Here is a 26,020-nt window from a genome sequence, read left to right as displayed (position 1 = left end):
GGATAGCTCACATGTCACGTGGTTTGTCACATGTGAGCAAAGGGGGATGTGTCAGATGTATCAGATAGTGTGTAAAAATTACATACAGTGTCTGCACATCCTCCCCTACAGGGACCTTTTGAAGCTTTACAAATTGTATGCAAAATGTATGGATATTAAATGTTTTTATGTGTTTTCAAACTAGCCTGAAGCCTCGACTTGCAAGAAGGCTGACATTTTTTTTAACGAAGACACCTACTGCTTTTCAACTACAACTCTCAAACAATACCCCCATATAGTTTTTGACCGTGTAAAGTTCAGCTTTAATTGTTTTATTGACACATGATTTATTTTGTTATAATTTAAGAAATAAATGGATTGATATATGCAGCTTTTGAAAACACTAGATGACAATGAAGCACGCAGTAAAGCCAGCTGCAAGGACAAGTACAGAACAGACCAAATGGTAAATGGATCTTCCGACCACTCAAAGCGCTTTTACACTATGTGCCACATTCACGCTTCCGCACACATGCATTCAGTGATGGCAAAGGCCATCGAACAGAAACTTACGCATTCACAGCAATTTGGGGTTCAGTATCTTGCTCAAGGATATTTTGACATGGGGCGGGAGGAGCTGGGGATTGAACCAACAACCTTCCAATTAGGGAACGACCCGCTCTGCCTCTGCCATAGCCGCCAGGTGTCAGCAATAGGCCTGCACTGTTCAGACCAAAGATTTGCAACAAGACTTGCAATTACTTGCAATTAGAAGAGACGGTGTATCATCTTCATAGCAACAACTCTCTGTACTTCCATTCTAACTGCTGGCTTTCAGGTGTTTTTGTAGCTGGATATAATTAATAGCATTCTAAAATATAAAATGAGGATAGTGAGTTACTTGTTACAGATGCATTTTATCGATGAAACAATAAAAACAAATTGATGACGTGATTCTCTATTTACTCTGTTTAAAATTAACATTTCGACCAGCTTACAGTCTGTAACTGACTTGACCAGATGTTTTTTTCGCAAAATAAGCCGGCTGTTGAAACAGGGGACATCCCTTATATTCTAAAACCAGGCATTGGAGATTTGACAAGTTGAGTTGCACAGAACATTTTGTCTGAATCCCTGTGAACTGGGCTTTTGTCCTGACTACAGAAAAAAACAAACAGCATGTCTAGTCATTCTAAAAAGAGGGGGGAAAATAGGGAAATTTGCAGTAAAGAACAACATAACACAACATAACCTAGATATTTGATGTCACACACAGAGATCAGCTTGCGGTATGTAACTTTATTGGGAAGGCAAGTTACAGGGAAGGAAGAAGTGTGAAGAAGTGTGTGTGTGTGTGTGTGTGTGTGTGTGTGTGTGTGTGTGTGTGTGTGTGTGTGTGTGTCTTAGGGAGGGCATTGCCCTTCTCTTTCCACTTTCACATTCTTCTTTTGTTGTCTGTAGGGAAAAAAATAATACATGGCATTACAGCACTGTGGTTTGGCTTATGTATTTGTGTGCATATGGCAATGCTTATGGTTGTGTTATTATTTGCAAATGTTCGTGGAGAATCCATACTAATGACTGAAAAGTCTGAGTATTTAGCAACAAGAGCTGAACAAAAACAGACAATTCTTCAGTTCCACCTTTCACTTGGCTGCCTTTTTTAATGTAAATGATAAATGGACTGTACTTATATAGTGCCTTTCTAGTCTTTCGACCACTCAATGCGCTGTACACTACATTCCACACTCACCCCATTCACACACATTCATACACTGATGGCAGTGGCTGCCATCCAAGGTGCCAACTGCTCACCAGAGCTAATCATTCATACACACTGCACAGCATTGGGAGAAATTTGAGGTTCAGTGTCTTGCTCAAGGACACTTCGACATGCAGAGAGAGGAGCCAGGGATGGACCCACTCTACATCTGAGCCACAGCCGCCTTCTTCTGCGGCTTCTGCTACGCTCCTGGGGTCAGATGTATAAATCATGCGGACAAATAAAGTGTGCTTAATCCACTTTCCACACCACTTTTACACCATGTGTACCCCACATAGTCCTTTGAGTCTTATAGTGTGATGATGCAAGTTGGCACAAAAGGGAAAAATAAAAGTGTGAATTTGAGTTACACTTTATTTAGAGCTTTTGGTCTTTCACTACACTGTGTTAGGATGCAATCTGTATTTAATTTATTTATTATTTATTTCTGTTTAAATAAAACTTCACTAACATAGGGGATGTGTGTGATTAAATTTTTTTTTCTATTGAGTAAATTTTTGTCACTACATTATAATAATAATGATAATAATCTTTATATAAATAATTAAATAAACACACAATCTTTAAAAAACAGACATTATTATCCTGCATTGTGGAATAAGATAAGGTTTAAGTTCTATTTATCAGATCAACCTCACTTTGTACATGTTAACAATGAATCTTCCATGCACACAAGTTAGTTACAGGGTTCCACAAGGTTCTGTGCTTCCATTCACCTTATATATTCTTCCTTTAGGCAATATTACTAGGAAACATTCCACGTACTTTCACTGTTACACAGATGATACCCAATTATATCCATCGATCAAACTGAATGAATACAATCAGTAAGCTTAATTACAAACATGCCTTGAGGACATAAAAACCTGGATGGCAAAATTGAAGTTCCTGTATTTGGCCTCAACTGCCTTCGAAACACACTATCTAAAGATTTAGCTACTCTAGATGGCATTAAGGAATCTTGGAGATATCTTTGATCAGGATAGGTCCTTTATCTTCCACATAAAAAAAAACGTCCTTTATCCTGCCTTTATTCACCTACGTAACATTGCAAAAACAGACATATGCTGTCACAAAAAGATTCAGAAAAACTTTTCCATGCGTTTGTTACTTCTAGGCTGGATTACAATTACAACTCCTTATTAAAGCTGCAAGCAGCGATTAACGGGCCCTTGCACTCCACTGTAATGGTAGATTCAGTTTCTTTGTTTCAGCCACTGGAGATGCCCAACCTCCCCCTTCCTAACACAAGATGCCAGGTCCTTTTATGTTTTGTAGATTGTGATGTCTGGACTTGGCCTTACACCTGAATGCAAGATCCTGCAGGACACCTCATATGTAAAACACACCAGTAGGGGGCCTGCCCCAATGTCTGCAGTGGGCAGAGGGGTGTAGAAGCACTTCCTGGAGGGCCAGACCCCTACAGCAGACAAAGGTGTGTGAAAGAGGTGGTCCTCAGGTATAAATGTTTAGATCTCCCCATGTTCGGGGTCTTTCTTCATCTTTGACCGCTCGTGTGTTGATTGACCTTTTCTTTGCAAAGAAAATAAACTTGTCGGCCGGCAGAAGTTCTCTATTTCATTCTTCACCAGCAGCAGAGAAATTTCCACAACAATTTGGTGTCAGAAGTGGGATCCCTCGAGCGATCGTCTGGGACGGGACGCGGACAGTGACAGGCCATCCTGGAAGAAAAACTTTTCAGCCTCCAACCTCAAAATCCTCTTCTGAGAAGGGAGGACTGATCGCAAATGTCCCAGATCGTCGCCGCTGGGATTTCCACAAACGCAATTCGACGAAATTCATCTGGTGAGCACTGAAATATTGACATTTAAATTTCTTTTCTTTAAATTTTGGGTTTAAAATTGGCTAAATATTTCCGTTTCTCACATATCCACAATCGATCTGCTTTTTGTTGCTTGTAGCCTTAAACGAAGTAGCCAGGTCTTTGTTGCTTGTTCCTTAAACGAAGCAATCAGGTTTTTAAATCACTTGTAACCATAAACGAAGTGATTTGCTTTTTTTCACTTGTAGCACAGACAAAGTGATCAGGTCTTTGTTGCCTTAAACAGGTCTTTGTTGCTTGTTCCTTAAACGAAGTAACCAGGTCTTTGTTACTTGTTCCTTAAACGAAGTGACCAGGTCTTTATCACTTGTTCCTTAAACGAAGTGACCCTTTACAGAGACGTCTGTATTGTAATAGTTGTGCACGACCTCCATTTGGAATGGGGAGTAAAAGCTCTGGAGGTTGGACCTCCGGAGGGGGCGATTGTGGATGTTATGAGAAGGAAATATGGGGATAAAAGTTTAAAATATTTAAATGTCTGGACAGCTGAGTTTGGATTCCCAATAGGGGGATCCCTCAGTTTTGTTTTTATTTTTTTTATTTTATTTTAAAAACATATCGATATTAGAAGAAAAACTGAAGGGAAAAGAACAAAAAATGAGAAGGAAAAATAAGGTTTCTGTAAGAAAATTAGAAAATATGGAAGGTCAAAAAGAATGTTTTCAGATGTGGAAAGGGGAAGCAGAGACACGAGATAGGAAAAGAATGCTGAAACAACTCCCTTTTCCATGTGAAAAAGTTGAAACCAATGAAAAGCAAATTTCACACACAAAGAATACCAGACTTGCAGACTTCTTCTTTGTTTCCACAGTTGGCGGTTTTGAAGCTGGATCCAGACCTTGACGGCAACCCACCTATTCATCCTTCAGCTCCACCACCATACAACACAGTGACACCCAGCAAAAGAAGGGAAGCAGACTCCGCCATGCCACAACAAAAAACAAGTTCAGGAGCAGCTCACTGTGCCCCTGATGTGTCCGTTCCACCACAGAACCCTACAACCAACCCCCCTTCTCCAATAGCACATAGACTGTGTCATCCAAATCAAGATGCAACCTTCAACATGCCCATGGTTGAAATATCTGGACCAGAAGGTGCAACGTTGATTTTCCGCCCATGGACTTCTGCTGACATCACAGCAGCCTCACAACATCTGCCCAACCCAACAACATCAGAGGTATTCAACACCTACATACCTGGATTAAACAATATTCCAGATGTGTGGAAAATTCATCTTTGTAACTGTTTGTTACGCGGACTAAAACCAGACATTGCCTCAGCTGTTAAAAGTTCCTGCATTGGATGTAATGATGCACGCCTGTCCAAACTTTGCAAACACGCCATAAATGCCCATGACCAAATATTCTCAAAAAAAAAAAAAAAAAAAAAAAAAGAAGAGACAACACAGAAAGAGCTTCACATGGCAGCAATAACCATGTATAACACAATCCGAGAACATGGACAACCAGATCATACACATAGAGGAAAAGATAACCAACACAGGCACTGGAAAGATAAAATTCCAAAGAATGTTTGTTTCCTGTGTGGTCAACATGGACATTGGAAACGCGAGTGTCCCAAAAATACCTCATCGACCCCGGTGGACAAGTCGGACTGAAAATGGGAAAGGGTTGTCGGAGAGGGATGGACTCCTGCTGACAAGCCAAACCAACTTGTGAGATCGAGAGAAGGTACTGCACCACACTCACACACACATACTGAGCAGATTAATACACAATCTATAGAGAATTCAGACAACAGATATACAATTGCTCTAACATATGTTCAGTACACATCTGATCATTTCAAGAGGTTTCCACAACATACATTGACCATTGCAGAACAAAATGTTGCATTCTTAGTTGACTCAGGAGCCACACATTCTGTGATAAAAGCTTTAGAACTCACTACAAAACCAAAAATGAGTGGAGATTATGTGTACTCTGTTGGTTCATCAGGTCAAACAATTAGAGAGAACATTACTGTCCCACTCAAATGTGCGGATGGGCCAGATATAAGCTTCAAACATGCATTCTTGCTCTCAAAAGTCTGTCCCATTAACCTGATGGGCAGGGACTTGATGTGCAAATTAGGCCTTTGTCTGATCTCAAACCCAGAAGGTGTCAAAGTTCACAGACTATCTGATCTGGAGCCAAATTTTTCACACTCTTTTGTTCACCACATCCCAGAACTACAATATGCATATCTATGGAAATTGCAACCATCAACTGCCTCTGAGCTTGTTACTTAAGCTAGAAAAACAGTTTTAACAGCTACAATAGATTTCATGACACCAGAGGATCTGCATTGTACCTCTCATGTGTCACCAGGACCTGATGAGCCATATGAGGAAGGTTGGTTGAGAGAGAGATTCGATAAACTCACACTGACACACATTTATTGGACACAACATAAGTGCGCTATATCAGTCTCTCTCACACCAGCTCAATGTGATGTGTACACCATAGACCATTCAGTCCCACACATCACACTTGCAAAACACACATCAGATAATTGGGAAGATTTGGGACCTTTTATAAAATCATGTCAGCGCGCAGCCGATTGGCAAGAAACATCTGATCGATCTATTTTTTTTTCACCAACACTGCAGTGTTACTCTAAGAGTTTACCATCTTTTGTGCACACTCAAAGAACAATCCAGCTGGTACCTAAAAGCACTTCTAAAAAAAAAATGTTTTTTTTCTCTTTTTGTCCGAAGAACAAGCAACAGCTATTACAGCCCTACAGGAGGTCCTTAAGACACTGTGGGCTGTTAGTAAGTATGATGTTGGCCTCATCAAAGACTGTGAACCCGTTGTCATTACTCCAAAATCAGACTTTAGACCTTGCAAGACTCAATATCCACTTAAACAAGAAGCCATCAATGGTATAACACCAGTCTTTGAGTCTGAAAGCAGCAGGAGTAATTATTCCCTGTGATGATTCTCCAGTGCGCACACCTTTGTTTCCTGTCAAGAAAATCAGAGATAAGGATCAACCAACGGAATGGTGTTTTGTTCAGGATCTGCAAGCAGTAAACGCAGCAGTCCAACCCAGAACACCAAATGCTCCAAATCCTTATACCATCTTGTCTCAGGTTCCATCTAATGCAAAATTCTTTTCAGTGGTGGATCTTTCTAATGCTTTCTTCAGCGTTCCAGTTCATCCAAAAAGTCAATTCTGGTTTGCTTTCAACTTCAATGGGCGAGGCTACACATTCACTCGCCTATGCCAAGGTTACTGTGAATGTCCCACTATTTACAATGAGGCTCTCAGGCAAAGCCTTGAATCCCTTGTTCTCTCCCCAGGCTCTGCTTTGTTACAGTACGTTGATGACCTCATGATCTGCAGTCCAACCAAAGAGCAATGTGAAGCCGGTCACGTCATCACTTCTGCAATTCAGAATCTTCCACAACCCATCACAAAAAAACAGATGATGTCATTTCTTGGTATGTGCTCTTATTGTAGACAATTCATTTCAAACTATGCCATTCTTGAAGCTCCACTCTCCTCCCTCATTCATGGCAAAGGTCTACAATCACAAGATAAGATCACATGGACTCTTGAAGCAGAACAGTCTTTCACTGAACTAAAACTTGCCTTACAGACTACCCCAACTTTGGGTCTACCTGATCCTACCAAACCTTTCACCCAAACGGTAGATGAGAAAAATGGATACATGATTTCTGTGTTGTTGCAGGATCACGGAAATAAACTATGCCCTGTAGCTTATTTTTCCTCAAGACTAGATCCCGTGGCTGCAGGCCTCCCAAGATGTCTCAGAGCTGTGGCCGCTGCTGAAAAGGCAATCATGGCCTCCAGAGACATTGTGAGCTATTCTGATGTAACTCTCCTGGTTCCACATGCTGTGTCCATGATTTTACTTGAACAAAAAACTTCTCATCTCTCCACAGCACGATGGCTAAGATACAACACTGTGCTTTTAGAAATGCCTAACATCACTGTAAAAAGATGCAATGTTTTAAACCCTGCCACTCTTTTTCCCACACCTGACGATGGACAAGAACATAACTGTGTTGCTGTCCTCCAACAGGTCTGCTCACCAAGACCGGATCTACAAGAAACTCCATTAACTAACCCTGATTTGGTTGTTTTTGTAGATTGATCCACTTCCCGCGACCCACAAACTGGTCGCAACAGAGTTGGATTTGCTGTTGTCACTAATCATAAAACTCTTGTCTCAGGTTCACTCCCCTCTCACTATTCTGCACAAGCAGCAGAACTCACAGCATTGACAGAGGCATGTAAGCTGGCAAGCAACAAGACTGTAACTATCTACACCGACTCTAGATATGCTTTTGGTGTTGTACATGATTTTGGTACAGACAATTCTTAAAATCTGACGGGAAACCCATTCTTCATCATGACAAGGTTGCAGCTCTTCTAGATGCCATTTTGCTCCCAACCTCAATTGCTGTTTGTAAATGCCTTGCCCATACTAACAACTCAGATTCTGTCTCTCTAGGGAACGCAAGAGCTGATACTGCTGCAAAAAGAACTGCACTCCAACCCACAATCCTTGATCCTTTGTTTGTCTCAACTCCGGTCTCTATTCCAAGTTCTCTTACAGCGATGCAGTCCTTTGCCACACCACAAGAAAAGACGTTGTGGAGACGCTGCAGTGCCACACAGAAAGAAGCAGTGTGGCGGGGACCCGATAACAAACCCTGCCTGCCCAAACATTTCTTTCCTCACTTTGCAAAATTGACACATGGATTGGACCATGTGTCAAAATGTTGGATGCCATAACTCAACACTGGTTCACCAAAGGTTTTTCAGTTCATGCGCAGAAGTTTTGTCAATCGTGTATGGTTTGTGCAACACATAACGCAGGTAAAACCAAAACAATCACACACGCCGCACACCCACCACCAGATAGACCATTCGAACATTTGATGATGGATTTCATAGAACTTTCGCCAGCAGAAGGGAAGAAATACTGCTTGGTGATGGTTGACATGTGGTCAAAATGGGTTGAAGCATTCCCAGCAAGACACCAAAGCAGCTAAGTGGTAGCAAAAGCTCTGTTAACAGAAATCATTCCCAGATGGGGAATACCAACTAAACTGAGCAGTGATAATGGCGCACACTTTTTCAATTCTGCAATAACCCAAATCAGTGATTTTCTTGCCATTGACCTCAGACGACATTGTGCATATCACCCTGCCAGTGGAGGTGCAGTTGAACGAGAAAATGGCACTCTGAAATCAAAACTAGCAAAGTGCTGTGAGGAAACGGGGCTGCCATGGACAAAGGCCCTGCCGATTGTTTTGATGCACATAAGAATGAGAAAAAGATCCAGAGTGAACATGAGCCCCTTTGAAATTCTTTTTGGCAGACCTCCATCTCTAGGAGTGGAGCCTGTAACCAGACCACTCCCCTCCACTGGCCTATGTGACGATGACATGTTACAATACTGCAAAAATGTATCTTCCACTCTCTCTCAAATCTCTCAGCAGGGGAAATCAGCCCTTCCACTACCAGCTTCCACATTACGGTGATGTGGTGATGAAGGACTTCAGAAGTAAGCACTGGCACTCCAAACGGTGGTGAGGTCCATTCCAGGTGCTCCTGACAACACATACTGCTGTGAAGATAGCTGAGAGAGCAACGTGGGTACACGCCAACCACTGCAGGAAGGTCCCTGAACCAACAGAGGAATTCAGCTGTCAACCTGAACGACGCAAGGACAGACAACGTGGAGACGGACAACGCGAGGACGAACAAGTGCAAGGAGAGGACGACACGAGGAATAACTCCATAACTTCAACAACCACCAACTAGATGTCAGGATTAACAACGCAAACCTTTACCAATAGACTACACCATGCACCACCTGATCCTGATCCTATTATATTGGACGATGCTGACAGAGGCCTACACCTACAAACCTGCCAAGACCTTCACTCTGACAGCAGGACAAAATGCAACCTTCACCTATTTAACAATGGCAATCAAAATCCAGCCTTATTTCACATTTCTGATCCCCATCATTACCCCAGCTCAGATTATGACTCTGATGATGACATTTTGTAAATAATGTTAATGTTTTTGCTTTTGTTCTTTTCTTTCTTTTGTTCCTTCCTCTTCTAAACAACTGCCATGATGATACATTTTAAAATCTGTGTGAATTGATGTGTCGGATAATTAAGTTGTGACTATATACTTTATTTTATTCTTATTCTTTTGTTTTGTTTTGTTTTTTTTCCTGCTAGTGATTAATGAATAATCAAAAGGGGGAATTGTAATGGTAGATTCAGTTTCTTTGTTTCAGCCACTGGAGATGCACAACCTCCCCCTTCCTAACACAAGATGCCAGGTCCTTTTATGTTTTGTAGATTGTGATGTCTGGACTTGGCCTTACCCCTGAATGCAAGATCCTGCAGGACACCTCATATGTAAAACACACCAGTAGGGGGTCTGCCCCAATGTCTGCAGTGGGCAGAGGGGTGTGGAAGCACTTCCTGGAGGGCCAGACCCCTACAGCAGACAAAGGTGTGTGAAAGAGGTGGTCCTCAGGTATAAATGTTTAGATCTCCCCATGTTCGGGGTCTTTCTTCATCTTTGACCGCTCGTGTGTTGATTGACCTTTTCTTTGCAAAGAAAATAAACTTGTCGGCCGGCAGAAGTTCTCTATTTCATTCTTCACCAGCAGCAGAGAAATTTCCACAACACCACGCAACTCGGGGTGTGCTGCGGCCGCATAACGTGTTGGCGTAACACGTGCGGACCACAACTTGAAAACTTCACGTAAATCAGATCAAAATCGCCACGCAGTGCTTACTTCCTGTTTCCAGTAGGTGGCACTATCACTATATCTGAATATTGTCATGTAGACGTGTTCAGGGAGGGACTTTCATCAAACGTGAAGTTTCATTGAGATTGGACCATGCACACTGAAGTTATGAGGACATGATCAGGGTGGGACTGTTATAGAATATGTGAAGTTTAGTGGAGATTGGACTGTACACTGTACACTGACCAATTATGAAGTTGATCCGATAAATTCCCTAGAAGGAGTTCGTTCAAATACAACGAGAAAAATCACAGAAAATGACCCCCAAATTAAAAATGGCCAACTTCGTGTTTTGTCTGGGTAATGGGCCCAAGAGGCTTTTTTGCTTGTCCCATCATGATACATAGGCGTACCAATTTTCGTACGTGTCTTGGGGGCTGATTTTGGGACGCCAACCTACGGGACCAAAACAATATGTTAGCATTCGCCATGACTGAATTTTGTGCAAAGTTTCATGAGTTTTCAGGCATGTTTAGCCCCCCAAAAAGTGTTCAAATGTTAACACAAAAGCTGATGGCAACGTGGTTCCACGAAAATACTTCACAAGATATCATCGTCTTCATCCTAAGGGACTGCTGACAGAATTTCAGCTGGATCTGGTCAATCTGCTGGAAGTTATAAATAAAAGTATAAAAATTACATTTCCTTTCACCACTTCAGATGTGTTCAGGGCGGGACTCTTATCAGACAAGTGAAGTTTGGAGCTGAATTTCAGTTGGATCTGATCATCCTCCTAGGAGTAGAACATGGAAGTATAAAAAATGACACTTCTTTTCACCACTAGGTCGCGCTCTCATTATTACTCAATATTATCACATCACATTATCAAATGTGAAGTTTCACTGTGATTAGATCATGTACACTGAAGTGATGACAACTTGCATACACATGCGTACCAATTGTTGTACATGTCCGCGTAACAGGACACTAGGGCTGTTACTTTGAAAGTTTGTAGGGGGCGCTATCGAGCCATTTTGAGGCACCCACATCAAAGACCCAGATGAAATGTAAAATGCTGGGATGTGTGTACCAAGTTTCATGAATTGTTGAGCCTGTTTAGCCCCCGCAAAATAGATCAAATGTTAAAACAACAAGTTGATGCTCGCTCGATCGCTATGGCAACACGGTTCAATAAAAATTCATAAGGTTAATAAGATGTCATTGTCAACAGTCTAATCATCTTCTGACCAAATTTCAGCTGGATGTGGTTAATCTGCTAGAAGAAATACATAAAAGTGTAACAAAGTCCACCACAAGGTGGCGCTACCACTTTTACTGAATATTATCAGTGTGTTCAGGGCGGGAATCTTATCAGACACTTGAAGTTTGGTGCCGAATGGACGATGTACACTCAAGTTATAGCAAATTCATGTGCGTCCACGTTTGACGCCATGCTGCAGACAACTCACCACATTTATCTCATATCATCAACATTATGGTTTGCATTTTCTGACCAAATTTCAGCTGGATCTGACTTAATCTGATCTGATCTAACCTGCTAGGAGTAGAACATGAAAGTATAAAACATGATATTTCTTGTTGCCACTAGGTGGCGCTATGAGTATATCTGAATATTGTCATATAGATGTGTTCGGGGCGGGACTTTTATCAGACGTGAAGTTTTGTTGAGATCGGTACATGTATGCTGAAGTTATGACAACTTCCTTTTTCATGGCGAGTCGCAAAAGTCATAAAACTCCTGGCACAGCGTTACTCTCTCTCTCTCTCTCTCTCTCTCTCTCTCTCTCTCTCTTCGCTCATCTCCCTCACGCCACTCTCTCGCTCACTTCGCTTGCCCACACTGGGTGATTTTTGGACCTTGATACAGCAGGGCCCGACACCGACGCACGACAAAGTTACTGAAAAGTACTTTTTTTAATATATAGTGCTTTAGTGTACTTTTTGTTGCTCACATCGACAAATGACAAACTTTAAGCAAGTGTGAAGCTATGGATGCACACTTGTTTTTTGAATCTTTTGGTGCGCCGTCGGGAGACCCACTCAACCATGGCTCCTTTGTTTACACCCAGGATCAGCTGTTAGCCCTGTGCCACACACCCCTTCGCTGCGCAGAGCGGCTGGAGATCCCCGGGGAGATACAGCGAAGGAGGAGAGGATGCAGAGCGGGAGTAAAGTGCAGACAGCGGAAAAGACGATATAAACCATGTTTACCCTCTGTCATCATGGTGAACATAACATCTCTCCCCAACAAGATAGAAGAACTAACGGTGCTAACCCGGCTGCAGAGGGAGTATCAGGAATGCAGCTTCATGTGCTACACAGATACATTGCTGAGTGAACTTTCTCCTGACTCACACATCACCCTGGATGGATTTCAAGTTGTACGGGCGGACAGGAAAGCAACGGAGAGCGGTAAAAAGAAAGGAGGAGGAATCGCTGGGTTTGTGAATGAAAGATGGTGCCACCAGGCACACATCAGTGTTAAGGAGCAACTCTGCACCAGAGACTTGGAGCTGTTAGCGGTTAGCATGCGGCCGTACTACCTTCCGAGAGAGTTTTCACATGTTATTGCTGTAACTGTGTACATCCCTCCCTCGGCTGTCGCTGCTGCAGCTACAGATCAGATCCACACTGTCGTCTCCCAGCTTCAAAACTAGCACCCCCAATCCCTCCTCCTCATCTCCGGTGACTTCAACCATGTTTCCCTGTCCTCTGCTCTCCCCACCTTCACCCAGTACGGTGGTCACTCAGATCACAACCTTGTCCATCTGATCACAGACTACACCCCTGTGGTGAATAAACAACCACCTGAGAAGAGGCCTGTGAAGGAGTGGTCTGAGGAGACCAGTGCTTGGCTCAGAGACTGCTTCGAGACAACGGACTGGGAGGCACTCTGCATCCCCCATGGAAATTACATTGACAGTATGACCCACTGCATTATGGACTATATTAATTTCTGTGTGGAGAACACTGTGCCCTCCTAGTTGGTACGGTGTTTTCCCAACAACAAACCCTCGGTGAACTCCGAGATTAAGGCCCTGCTGAATGAGAAGAAGAGGGTCTTTAGATCAGGGGACAAAGAGGAGCTGCGCAGAGTCCAGAAGGAACTCCGGCAAAAGATCAGGAAGGGAAAGGACAGCGACAGGAAGAAACTGGAGAAGCGGCTGGAACAGAACAATGCCAGGGATGTCTGGAGAGGGCTGCAGAACATCTCAGGCCATGGAAAAGGATTGGGAAGAAACCAAACAAGCGGGGATAAGGACTGGGCAGATGAAGTTAATATGTTTTTTAACAGATTTGATTCTGCCTCCTCTCCCTCCCTCACCCACCCTGCTCCCACTTCACAACTTCCCTGGCAAGCTCCCCCTGCCCCTCCACTACTCAGCCTGCCATCTTCAACACCTGACCTCCACCAGTCCACCCCCCCTCACCAGTTCACCACCCCCCTCTCACTCCTCCTGAGACTTTCACCACCCACCATACCCCCAACCAAGTCATCCTCCACCCCCCTCTCCATAACAGTTGATCAGGTGAAGTGTCAACCTAAGAAGATCGAGGCAAGGAAGGCCCCGGGCCCGGATGGCATCAGCCCAAGACTGCTTAAAGATTGTGCAGACCAGCTCTGTGGTGTGGTCATGCGCTTGTTCAATCTGAGCCTGAGTCTGGAGAAAGTCCCAGCCCTGTGGAAGACCTCCTGTGTGGTCCCGTTACCGAAGACACCGCGCCCCAAGGAGCCTAACCACTTCAGACCTGTTGCCTTGATCTCTCACCTGATGAAGACCATGGAGAGGATCATCCTGAGACACCTGTGATCCCTGGTGGGCACACAGCTGGACCCCCCGCAGTTTTGCTGCAGTAAGTAATCTACCTGCTACACAGATCCCTGCTACACCTGGAGGACAGCGGGAGCACGGTGAGGGTCATGTTTTTTTACTTCTCCAGTGCTTTCAACACTATCCAGCCGTCACTGCTCAGAGTGAAGATGGAAAGTGTGGGAGTGGACCAACAACTAGCTGCATGGACAATAGATTATGTCAACAACAGACCACAGTATGTGAGGCTCCAACACTGTGTGTCTGACATTGTGCTCTGCAACACAGGTGCCCCTCGGTACGGTGCTCTCTCCCTTCCTCTTCACCCTTTACACCTCGGACTTTACCCACAATTCCACACTCTGCCATATCCAGAAGTTCTCAGATGACACAGCCATTGTTGGATGTGTTTCTGAGGGGAACGAACTGGAATACAGGACTGTTATCAGTGACTTTGTCAGCTGGTGTGAGCTCAACCAGCTTCAGCTAAACACGAGCAAGACGAAGGAGATGATCGTTAACTTCAGGAGGAAAACATCCCACTTCACCCCGGTGAACATCCAGGGATTGGACATTGAGGTGGTAGATAATTATAAATTCCTGGGTGTTCACCTCAATAAAAACCTGGACTGGACTGGAGTGACAACACCCATGCTCTCTACAAGTAGGGCCAGATTCGCCTCCACCTGCTGAGGAGACTGAGGTCCTTCGGAGTAAGCAGGGCTCTCCTTAAGACTTTTTATGACTCTGTGGTTGCTTCAGCCATCTTCTATGCTGTGGTCTGCTGGAGAGGGGGCAGTACGGACAGGGACAGACTGATCAGGAGAGCAAGCTCTGTCCTGGACTGTCCTCTGGACTCCATTGAGGAAGTGGGTGAAAGGAGGATGTTAGTGAAGTTGACATCCATCATGGACAACACCTCTCACCCCCCTACATGACACTGTGGGGTCCATGAGTAGCTCCTTCAGCAGCAGACTGTTACCCCACGGTGTAAGAAGGAGAGGTTCCACAGGTCTTTCATCCCTGCTGCTGTCAGACTCTACAACACCTGATCAATGTTGTAGTTTCTGTTTTTTCAAATTACCACCATACCATAGCTTTACCACTTTATCATAGTTTTTTATATATGTATTTATTTATTTCACATAATTGCTGCTGTGACATGGGAATTTCCCCGTTGTAGGATTAATAAAGTGATACAATACAATACCTACACTTCTGTAACTCAAATTGCTGAAAAAGTTCATGCTGGTTCTGATAGAAAGGTGTCAGAACCCAGTACTTGGCAGTTTGTTGCATATGGGGCTGCATAGCCACAGACTAGTCTGGGTGCCCAAGTGATCATAATGTTAGGGCTAATCAGTGTAGTTAGGGCTGTCTCAGGTAACTCCTGAACCATTACATAGTTATGCTACTATAGGCCTAGACTGCTATGACCATTCATTTCCCATTAATGCATGTTACTAACTTGTTACTATCTGGAGTTTCTGCTCCGGGTCGTAACTTCACTTCTCTAGTCTCACAGGTTCCCATGGATCATGGTTGCAACTGCTGCCAGGGGCCTGTTTGAGGGCCACTGCTATTATTAGTCATATTTCAATTAATTTATGTTATTTTTTACTATTGTTGCTGTGCATCTCTGCTTCACTCTCTTTTACAGAATCTATGCCTGTGTACTGTGAAATGCTGACTAAATGGTAAATGGACTGTACTTATATAGCGCCTTTCTAGTCTTCCAACCACTTATAAACACTACATGCCACCCTCCCCCTTTCACACCCATTCATACATGGATGGCAAAGGCCATCACAAGGGAAACAAATTCACATTTATACACCAACACACAGCATCAAGAGCCATCTGGGGTTCAGTATCTGGCTCTAGGACACATTGACATGCTGCAGGAGGAACCGGGGATCAAACCGCCAACCTTCTGATTAGTGGACGACCACCTCTACCCCCTGAGCCACAGTAAACTCTAGTGAACACAAAAGTGCTTAGAATTTGTTTTGCACTCTCTTGAATCTATATTGTTGTCAATATATTTCCATAATTCTTGTACACATTCACAAATCTGAGCACACACTTTCAGATTGAGTTACAGTTTCACAGCACTCCACAAACATTTGCAAATAATATTGCTACAATAATAACCACACTTGCATGTGTTTGTGTGTGCATGTTACATGCCTGTTCTGCTGGCAGAGAACACACTCGGTGCCATAGGTTATTCCATCACTGCCACATACTGGATCATACTGCTTGGTGCAGGTTCCTCCTTCATACTTCTCACAGTCCAGCTGGACACAGACAGACAGACAGTCTCATGATTTCAGGCATTTCGGTTAGCTTTACAGTTCGATTTTAATTATTATATTGTGAAAAAACTGTACTTCTTGTACTTGTTTAACAGGCATTTTGTGTTGTGCTCAAAATTGCTGTTGTCAGATTCAGAGGCAAACATTTCTACAGTTTACATCCTCTAACTGACTAGCAGCCAATGCAGAGAGTTTAGAGCTCTCTTTTTTGTTCCAGTTCAAACCCTGGGAGTTGTATTCAGTATGAGCTGTGACTGATTTATAGACATTTTGGAGCTACCCATAAACAAAGTATTGCAGGAGTTGAGCCAACTTGTAGTAGTTAGTTTGTTTATTCAGAAATTCTCATTGACATCAAGATCCACTTTGGATTGAGAGAGCTGACAACAAAATACATACTCTAGAGTCAGTTGCCAACTTATTTGGTAGGGCTAAAACCAATTCAGTCTAATACAGTCATGCAATAAAGCCTTCTTTTATGTAGGTCATAATATTAGGAATTTGTTGAAACTGTATAACAGTAATGATAATAATAACTTTATTTAATTTAATTTAATTCAATTCAATTTTATTTTTATAGCGCCAATTCATAACAGAAGTTATCTCAAGACACTTTTCAAATAGAGCAGGTCTAGACCGAACTCTTTATAACATTATTTACAGAGACCCAACAGTACCACCATGAGCAAGAACTTGGCAACGGGGGCAAGGAAAAACTGCCTTTTAAGAGGCAGAAACTGAGGACAGACCCTTCGGCTCTAGGTGGGTGGTCGTCTGCCTCGACCAGTTGGGGTGAGAGAGAGAGAGAGAGAGAGAGAGAGAGAGAGATAGATAGAGAGAGAGAGACAGACAGACAGAGAGACAGGTGCACAGCAACAACAGTAGCCACAACTACACTAATAGAAGAAGATGATGACGACGACGATAACAACAATGATTAGCACTTTTCAAAACAGTTACAAAGTGCTTTACAGAGCAAGATAAAATAATAATAACTTTATTTATATAACAACTTTCAAAAACAAAGTAAGAAAGTGCTTACAGTAAAAAGAAAAAGAAAAGCAATGAGCTCTAGGACTTAAGATGAAAACAGGATAAAATAATTTAATAGATTACAGCAAAAAACCCATTGGTTAAGAAAAAGCCAAATAATAATGTGGGAGATACATGTTTTAGATGGGGTATTAAATGTTTTCAGTTTGTTAAGGGGGGTTAGTGATTTTTATGGTAGCAGGACGTCTGGTAAGAATCTGTTCATAGTCACACAGTCAGATCACAGGACCATTTGTGTTGAATACCTAAAACCTTCACATGCGATTTACAGCGATACTGTAAATAGGAAGTCTGGAACATCTATGCTGGGGTCTTCTCTCCATGCTCCATGTAATAAAGTGATTCATCACACTTGCAGTCAGAAAAAGCCTGTTCAGAAATCTGGTGGGGATGATATCTAATTGACAGGTGGATGAGGTGGTGGGAAGTTAAGAGCTCTAATTCCCACAGCCTCAAAAGTAATTATAGACTTAATTTAAATCAACACCTAAGTGAGCATTATAACGTTCGTAAAGGGAGGATTTATGCAGGACTGTTGTATTAGACTGCAGTAGTTTTAGTTACTTGAAAAATGCCAGATATTTTTCAAAATATCAATAACTTTAACATCCTTTTGTTCAAGTCAGTGGTGGACTATCTGAGGGGCAGGGGGCAAAAAGATAAAAAGTAGCTGCATGCGGTGGGACACCAGCACTTGGAAAGTTGTGATGTCTGACTGAAATGTTTAATGAGTTCATGAGTTTTATAGGACACTCCAAGCAAATCCTCCCAGTCCACTCTGAAAGGAAGCAAATAAGCATATTTTCTAAAATGTTAAACTATTCTTTGTTTTCTAATCCACAATACCGGACTAAATTTATTTTTGGATGAGGCAAAAACATTGTAAGTTGTAATACGCAACAGTTAAAGATGAGTTTTTAAATTGCTAAATTAAAGACATAACACTGTAAAATTCTGCAGCCGTGATACCAGTTTACAGTAAACTCAGCAAAACACCCTTTTTATTTTTTTTCAATCAGTAAACCTCACTTAACCATACTTAAAATAAAATCACAGAATCAGATCACTCACTTCTCTGGGTTCAGCCAGAGCCTCTTGGTCTGGTACTCCAGACATCTCATCACTGTCTGGAGCTGCAGTCTCATCCTCCAGGGAAGTGACTAAACACACACAAACACACACACACACACACACACACACACACACACGTTTGCACTTCTATACTTACTTACACTAAAAGATTCCCTGGACCCTAACCATTACACCATCAAATATCTAACCCCAACCCTTATCGTAGTCTTACACTAACCTAATTCTGACCTTAACCTTAAAACCAAGTGTAAACCCTCAAACAGCCATTTGCAGTGTTCCGCTTTATTCTGTCTTGTTTTGTTATGCTGTGTCTCATTATTAGAACATCCTGTATTATAATAAAATTACACTAGGAACAAGTGAAAGATTTCTACATTTTCAGCTGACTATTTTTGATTTAAGGGAGTGAGAATAAATGACTTGTTAAGATTATTACTTTATGCTGTTAATGAACTCACCAGAGACAGAGAGCAGCAGGACAGAACAGAGCAACACAGTCAGCTTCATGACTTCCAGTGTGTGTACAGGTTTCTGTGGCCAACAGGTGTTTGTTTCACACATTATGTTCTCCTTTTATACACAACACGTCAAGCTGGCAGTAGCTGTCCTCTGATTGGCTGACTGGCCAGGTGATACCAGATCATCTGGGCCACAAGATTACATAACTGGACCAAAAGAATAACAGCCTGGAAAAACAAATATCCAGTTACAGCTGCAGGGAGGAATATAGTGGCCAGGCTGATGTTTGGACCTACATACTGTCAATGGTCTAGACTGAGAGAGAACTGTACTGTAGAGTTATAGCACTTAACCCCTTACAATCAACATGGGACCTAGAAACTGCCTCTGAAGCTGCTATTCTGGCAGATGAATATGTGTTGGCGCATAAAGGAAAATCTGGAACAAACGTTTTTTTAGATAATGCTAATGCTAAAGCTAATGGTCATTCTGCTAAATTTTCTTGGTCTGAATCTTCAAAGATAAATCATGGTCCACGTTCAGGTGGTTTTGGTAAAGTCTGCAATTACTGCCATGAGTGAGGACATTGGAAAGCAGAGTGCCCTGCACTGAAAAGCAGGGTAAATCGCACAGGTGACAATCATGTTAAACCAGTTGCTCTCAGTTAAGAAAATTCCAGTTGTCAGAGGCAAGTTGGCAGTTGAACCAGAAACTGAGAAATATTCTGGTTTTCGAAGTTATCGTGACTGATGGGTGTGTGTCTCTCACTGTTAGCGATGTTAAAGTGCCTGTAAAAATTCTATGAGACACAGGAGCAAAGAATTAATTTATTCTAGCTTCTGTGCTTGTCTTTTCTCAAGATAGAGATACTGGTGAATGTGTGTTGGTACGGGGAATGGGTTTAACTCCTCTATATGTTCCTGTGGTCTTGTGGATGGTGATGAAGAATTTACAAATGTAAATTCAGATATATATTGAGACTGTCTTTCATCGAGCTGCATCAACTAACTTCAAATCTCTACATCTACATCAACCTGTCTGTTAGACCCCATCCCAACTAGGCTGCTTAAAGAAGTCTTACCCTTAGTTGGCACTTCTTTACTTGATATGATCAATCTTTCTTTATTGTCAGGATATGTACCACATGCCTTTAAAGTAGCTGTAATTAAACCCCTTCTTAAAAAGCTCACTCTTGACCCAGGGGTTTTAGCTAACTATAGACCTATTTCTAACCTCCGCCAAAGTAGCCGCCAAACAGTTGTGTGACTAGCAACAGCTTATTTGAGGATTTTCAGTCAGGATTTAGAGTTCATCACAGCACAGAGACAGCACTGATTAAAGTTAATAACAACCTTTTAATTGCTTCCGACAATGGACTTGTCTCTGTATGTTGTGTCTTGTCAGGTTTGTTGAGTTTAGTCATGTTCATGTTACATTTTTTTACAACCGCTAACATCTTTTTGTCCAATCTGTAGTCACATTTTCAAAACTCTAAACACAGTTAGCCATCTGTCTGTTCATACCATACAATTAACACAATTCATGTTGTTTCCACAGAATATGCAGTCAATTAACCCATTTCTACAATGCTACGTTTTTCTTTTCGTTCAAGCTCACCCAATACCAAAACTATGGATGTTTTTTGTATTATTTACAAATGCTTACACACAACATGTCAGAAATAAAGACCTTATGATCAAAACCTTCAATATTGCATAAAGCCTCTACTTCTGCAACAAAAGAAGTTCAAAATATATATTGAAACAGCTGATAAGCACTTCTTAATGAACATATCAATGAAACATTGAGAAATAGCTGATTTATTGTAATTTGGGTAAAATAGATCAACCACAGCTAATTCCAATCTCAATCAGAGACATAGCCAGGTGTGGAAGTTATTTTATGCGGATACAGAACAACACAGATGAGGAGAGAAAGAAAGAAAGAATAATGTCTGAACAAGGAAGACGAATAGTTGGGCCTGGGAATGGAAGAGGGAGAGGAAGGTGTCTCTGTACTTGTATTATTAGATCTTAGTGCTGCATTTGACACCATTGACCATAATATTCTTTTACAGAGACTTGAGCATCAAATTGGCATTAAAGGAACCGCACTAAGCTGGTTTAAGTCATATTTATCAGATCGCTCGCAGTTTGTACATGTTAACGATGAATCTTCAATAAATACTACAGTTAGTCATGGAGTTCCACAAGGTTCTGTACTTGGACCAATACTATTTACTTTATATATGCTCCCTTTAGGCAACATTATTAGGAATCACTCCATTAACTTTCACTGTTATGCAGATGATACGCAGTTATATCTATCAATCAAGCCCAATGAAATTAATCAATTATCTAAATTACAAACATGTCTTAAGGACATAAAATCCTGGATGACCTGCAATTTTCTGATGTTAAACTCAGAAAAAAACGAAATTCTTGTTCTTGGCCCCAAAAACCTTAGAGACTCACTGTCTAAAGATATAGTTACTCTAGATGGCATTAACTTGGCCTCTAGCACCACTGTCAGGAATCTTGGAGTTATCTTTTTTGTCATTTGTCATTTAACTCCCACATAAAGCAGACCTCTAGGACTGCCTTCTTTCATTTACGTAATATTAGAAAAATTAGACACATCCTATCACAGACAGATGCAGAAAAACTAATCCATGCATTTGTTACTTCAAGGCTGGATTACTGCAACTCTTTATTATCAGGTTGCCCCAATAAGTCCATTAAAACGCTCCAATTAATTCAGAACGCTGCAGCACGAGTACTGACAGGAACTAGAAAAAGAGATCACATCTCTCCTGTACTAGCTTCTCTGCATTGGCTCCCTGTAAAATGTAGAATAGAATTTAAAATCCTCCTCCTCACCTATAAAGCTCTTCATGGTCAGGCCCCTTCATATCTTAAAGAGCTCATAGTACCCTATTACCCCTCTAGAACACTATGTTCTCTGAATGCTGGGCTACTTGTGGTTCCTATAGTCTCTAAAAGTAGAACAGGAGCCAGAGCCTTCAGCTACCAAGCTCCTCTCCTGTGGAACCAGCTTCCATTTGTGGTTCGGGAGGCAGACACCCTCACCACATTCAAGAGTAGGCTTAAGACATTCCTCTTTGATAAAGCTTATAGTTAGGGCTGGATCAGGTGAGTCCTGAACCATCCCTTAGTTATGCTGCTATAGGCCTAGACTATCAGGGATTTCCCATGATGCACTGAGCTCCTCCCTTCCTCTCTCTTTCTGCACTCATTCATGTCCCATTAATGCATGTTACTAACTTCACTTCTTCCCCGGAGTTCTTGTGCTTTCTCGTCTCGCAGGTTCTTGTCGATCCTGAAGGAGCCTCCTGCCATGGTCCTGCTAGATTGCCATTGCCAATACTGTTGTTGCTGTGCACCTGTCTGTCTGTCTCTCGCTCTCTCTCTCTCTGCCTCTCTCTCTCTCTCTCACCCCAACTGGTCGAGACAGACGACCACCCACTTAGAGCCAGAGGATCTGTCCTAGGTTTCTGCCTTTTAACAGGCAGTTTTTCCTTGCCCTTGTCGCCAAGTGCTTGCTCATGGTGGTACTGTTGGGTCTCTGTAATTAATGTTTTAAAGAGTTCGGTCTAGACCTGCTCTATTTGAAAAGTGTCCTGAGATATCTTCTGTTATGAATTGGCGCTATACAAATAAAATTGAATTGAATTGAATTGATCAAGAATTAAAAATTAAGAAAAGAAAGGTATATGCCTGTTTCGTTGACTTCAAAAAAGCCTTTGATTCCATCTGGCACGAGGGCCTTTTCTATAGACTACTTGAAAGTGGCATTGGAGGAAAAACATATGATCTGATTAAGAACATGTATACAAAAAGTGAATGTGCCGTAAAGATTGGAAACAAACAAACAGCGTTCTTCTCCCAGGGCCGGGGAGTGAGGCAGGGATGCAATCTCAAGCCAGTTCTCTTCAATCTATATATCAATGAATTAGCGAACCAACTAAAGCGTTCCAAGGCACCTGGCCTCACCCTGAACGACACAGAGATCAGAGGTCTGCTATATGCAGATGACTTAGTATTGCTTTCACCTACTAAAGAAGGTTTGCAGCAGCACCTTAATCTCCTGCAGAGATTTTGTCAGATCTGGGCCCTGACAGTAAACACAGCAAAGAATAAGATACCACTAAAATACAACATACAAAAAACTACACTTATCTTGGCCTCAACATTACATACACAGGAAACCTCAACATGGCTGTGAAAGATCTGAGGGACAAAGCAAGGAGAGCTTTCTATGCAGTAAAGAGAAACATTAAAATCTATATTCCAATCAAAATCTGGCTTAAAATTTTCCAATTTGTACTAGAACCAATGATTCTATATGGCAGCGAAATTTGGGGACCAAAACTAAATAATGAATTTGACAAATGGGACAAAACAATCATAGAATCTTTCCACACCGAGTTCTGTAAGAGCATCTGCAGGTGCAGAGAAAAACACCAAATAATCTGTGCAGAGCAGAACTCGGCCAATACCCCCTCCTACTAAAAATACAGAAAAGATCAATTAAATTTTATTTAAAATCAGTTAACCCCCAGACATACCATCACAAAGCCCTAACATACCAGGAGCTGAAACCAGAGAAGAGTCCCCTCAGCCAGTTGGTCCTGAGGCTCTCTGCAGTAACATGTCCCCAACAGCCTCAGGACAGCAACACCAACTCAATCAGACCAAACCAAATTATCAACAAGCAAAAAGAAAAATATATTGAATACTGGAAAGCAACGACCAAAACACAAAGTAAATTACAATGTTATCTGACCCTAAAAAGAGAATTCAAACTGGCAAATTACCTGATCACATAAATAATGTCCTAAATTAAGAAAAATGCTGACAATGTACAGACTGAGTGAACACAGCCTGGCCATAGAAACGGGTCGCCACAGACAGAACTGGCTACCAGAAGAGGAGAGACTCTGCTCCCAGTGTGACAGAGGATAGGTAGAGACAGAGCTGCACTTTCTAATCTCATGCCCTAAATTCAAAACTTTAAGAGAAAAACAATTCGCAAACATTTCCCAAATATACCCCGAATTCGAATTATTATCAGACACACAGAAACTCCCCTATTTACTGGGAGAAATGCCAAAAAGTAAAATTATTGCAGCAAAATATGTCTCCTCATGCCACGAACTGAGGACGACCAGTGGAAACTCAGATAAATGTATATAATAATTGATTGTTTTAGTTGTAGTTGTTTTTGTTGCTGTTGTTTTTTAATACACACACACACACACACACATTTTAATTTTAATATATTTTAATATTATATATATTATATTTAATAATTTGTTATTACTGTTATATTGACAACAGACTACTTGTTTTAACTGTAGTCTGTTACTTTACTACTGTTTTAATTGATTGTAATTAATTACTAATTGACTGAGATTGATTGATTGTGACTGTGATTGTGATTGAGTCAATCATAGTTACAGTATTACCAACAGTATAGATTATTGATTATTATTAATTTATTGTAAATATTGTTTTCCTTTATTGTTATTATTATTGTTTTTAATTGCAAACGCTTGCTTTGGCAATATGTACAGTGTTACGTCATGCCAATAAAGCCATTTGAATTGAAAAATTTAATTGAATTGAGAGAGAGAGAGAGAGAGAGAGAGAGAGAGAGAGAGAGAGAGACAGAGAGAGATATTATACAAATAAAGTTTAATTGAAATCGTATTGTTTATTTGCATTTACTTAATTTAATTGAGTTTACAATTCTCAGACTATGTGGTCTCCCTCAATTTGTTACCAATTACCAATTTCATATGTAGTTTATAGCTTTTAAATGTGTTTTCAGGTTTGTGATTAACAGTGTTTTTATTATTTTAAATTTTTTTAAATTAACTTTTATTTATTATGTGTGTATTTGTTGACCAGTGAGCTGCTGTTTACAGTTTTGTTTACAGGATTAAATATAGCATTCTTTACAATAAACTTACTGAATCACTGTAGTTTGATTTTCCTTCCTATTACATTTCATATGTGTTGTGAAAGGTGGATCAGCAGTAGGTGGTGCCAGTGGACAGAGGGCTGGCAGCATCTCAGTTTGTAGGGACTTATCTCTGGGAAGTGGAGGGTAGTCGGCTCAGGTCCACAAAAGACCAGAGTATGCAGTATGGACTGGTAACTGGAGAGGTGCCATGTCCTCAAACTAATCTGTACTACACTGTACAAAAGTGTACCTCTAAGATTAGAGTAGTGTCATTTTTACAGCGGTTTGATTTTATTGTTGCTTCCCTATATTGCATTTTATTTAAACAATTTAATTCGTAATATTTGCTAGATTTTCGCTTATAGCTGTGCGTTTTTGTGAAAAAAATTACAAATTTAATTAATATAAATATATGACAATATAATAAACATTTTTCGGGGAGGTTAGGGACATTTGGAACATAAAACATCAATTTTCATTTAAATCAGAGTCAGCACTGGCATATGACAGTAAGAATCACCACTATGCCATTTATAAGTGGTATGCTGTACCATGCCAGTAAAACAACTGTGGCATACCAGTGGCAGCATAAAAGTTAAACGCTAGCAGTTGAATTGAATGTCATTCTCCAGAGAGGGGATGAAAAAAAACGTGTGTTTTAGTTGATAGGATGCTATTCAGTAATTTAGGCCAGAATACTGAAATGGGGTTGAATGGAGAGATAAAGAGGAGGACACAGAAATAAAAACAATAGTCTGTCTTTCACCTTAAAAGGTAAACATTAAGTATGGATAGATATGGAAATTATTGCAGGATCATAAAAGAGTTAGTTAAGTTTAGAAAGTAGTTTCAGTGACAATGTGAGAGGGTAGAAGCAAAACAAAATATATACAGGCATTACTGAATAACTCAGCG

At 41.3% G+C, this 26,020-nt stretch overlaps 1 protein-coding gene across 1 annotated transcript; it reads right to left on the bottom strand.

Moving 5' to 3' along the window:
- Positions 1-1,258: 1,258 nt before the first annotated feature.
- On the bottom strand, positions 1,259-19,249 carry LOC127375275 (serine protease inhibitor Kazal-type 2-like). The gene is made up of 4 exons (XM_051421297.1): positions 19,117-19,249; positions 18,638-18,726; positions 16,386-16,495; positions 1,259-1,434 (listed from the first exon to the last, which is right to left on the bottom strand). Exons 1-4 carry the CDS (start codon positions 19,217-19,219, stop codon positions 1,383-1,385), a joined length of 354 nt encoding a protein of 117 aa, XP_051277257.1. The 5' UTR covers positions 19,220-19,249; the 3' UTR covers positions 1,259-1,382.
- Between the last annotated feature and the right edge of the window lie 6,771 nt (positions 19,250-26,020).

The sequence above is a fragment of the Dicentrarchus labrax genome, unplaced genomic scaffold, assembly GCF_905237075.1.
Source record: "Dicentrarchus labrax unplaced genomic scaffold, dlabrax2021, whole genome shotgun sequence".
NCBI classification, from domain to species: Eukaryota; Metazoa; Chordata; class Actinopteri; family Moronidae; genus Dicentrarchus; species Dicentrarchus labrax.
Note: the sequence above shows the minus strand (reverse complement) of the source record. Positions and strands in the feature narration are given on the sequence as shown.

Excerpts from the sequence above, each read along its gene's own strand:
- LOC127375275 (XM_051421297.1), bottom strand. The coding sequence starts at position 19,219 with ATGTGTGAAACAAACACCTGTTGGCCACAGAAACCTGTACACACACTG. Across the intron at positions 16,496-18,637 it reads CTCTGGCTGAACCCAGAGAA|CTGGACTGTGAGAAGTATGA; the intron begins GTGAGTGATCTG and ends GTCTGTGTCCAG. Across the intron at positions 1,435-16,385 it reads GTTCTCTGCCAGCAGAACAG|ACAACAAAAGAAGAATGTGA; the intron begins GCATGTAACATG and ends TTTTCCCTACAG.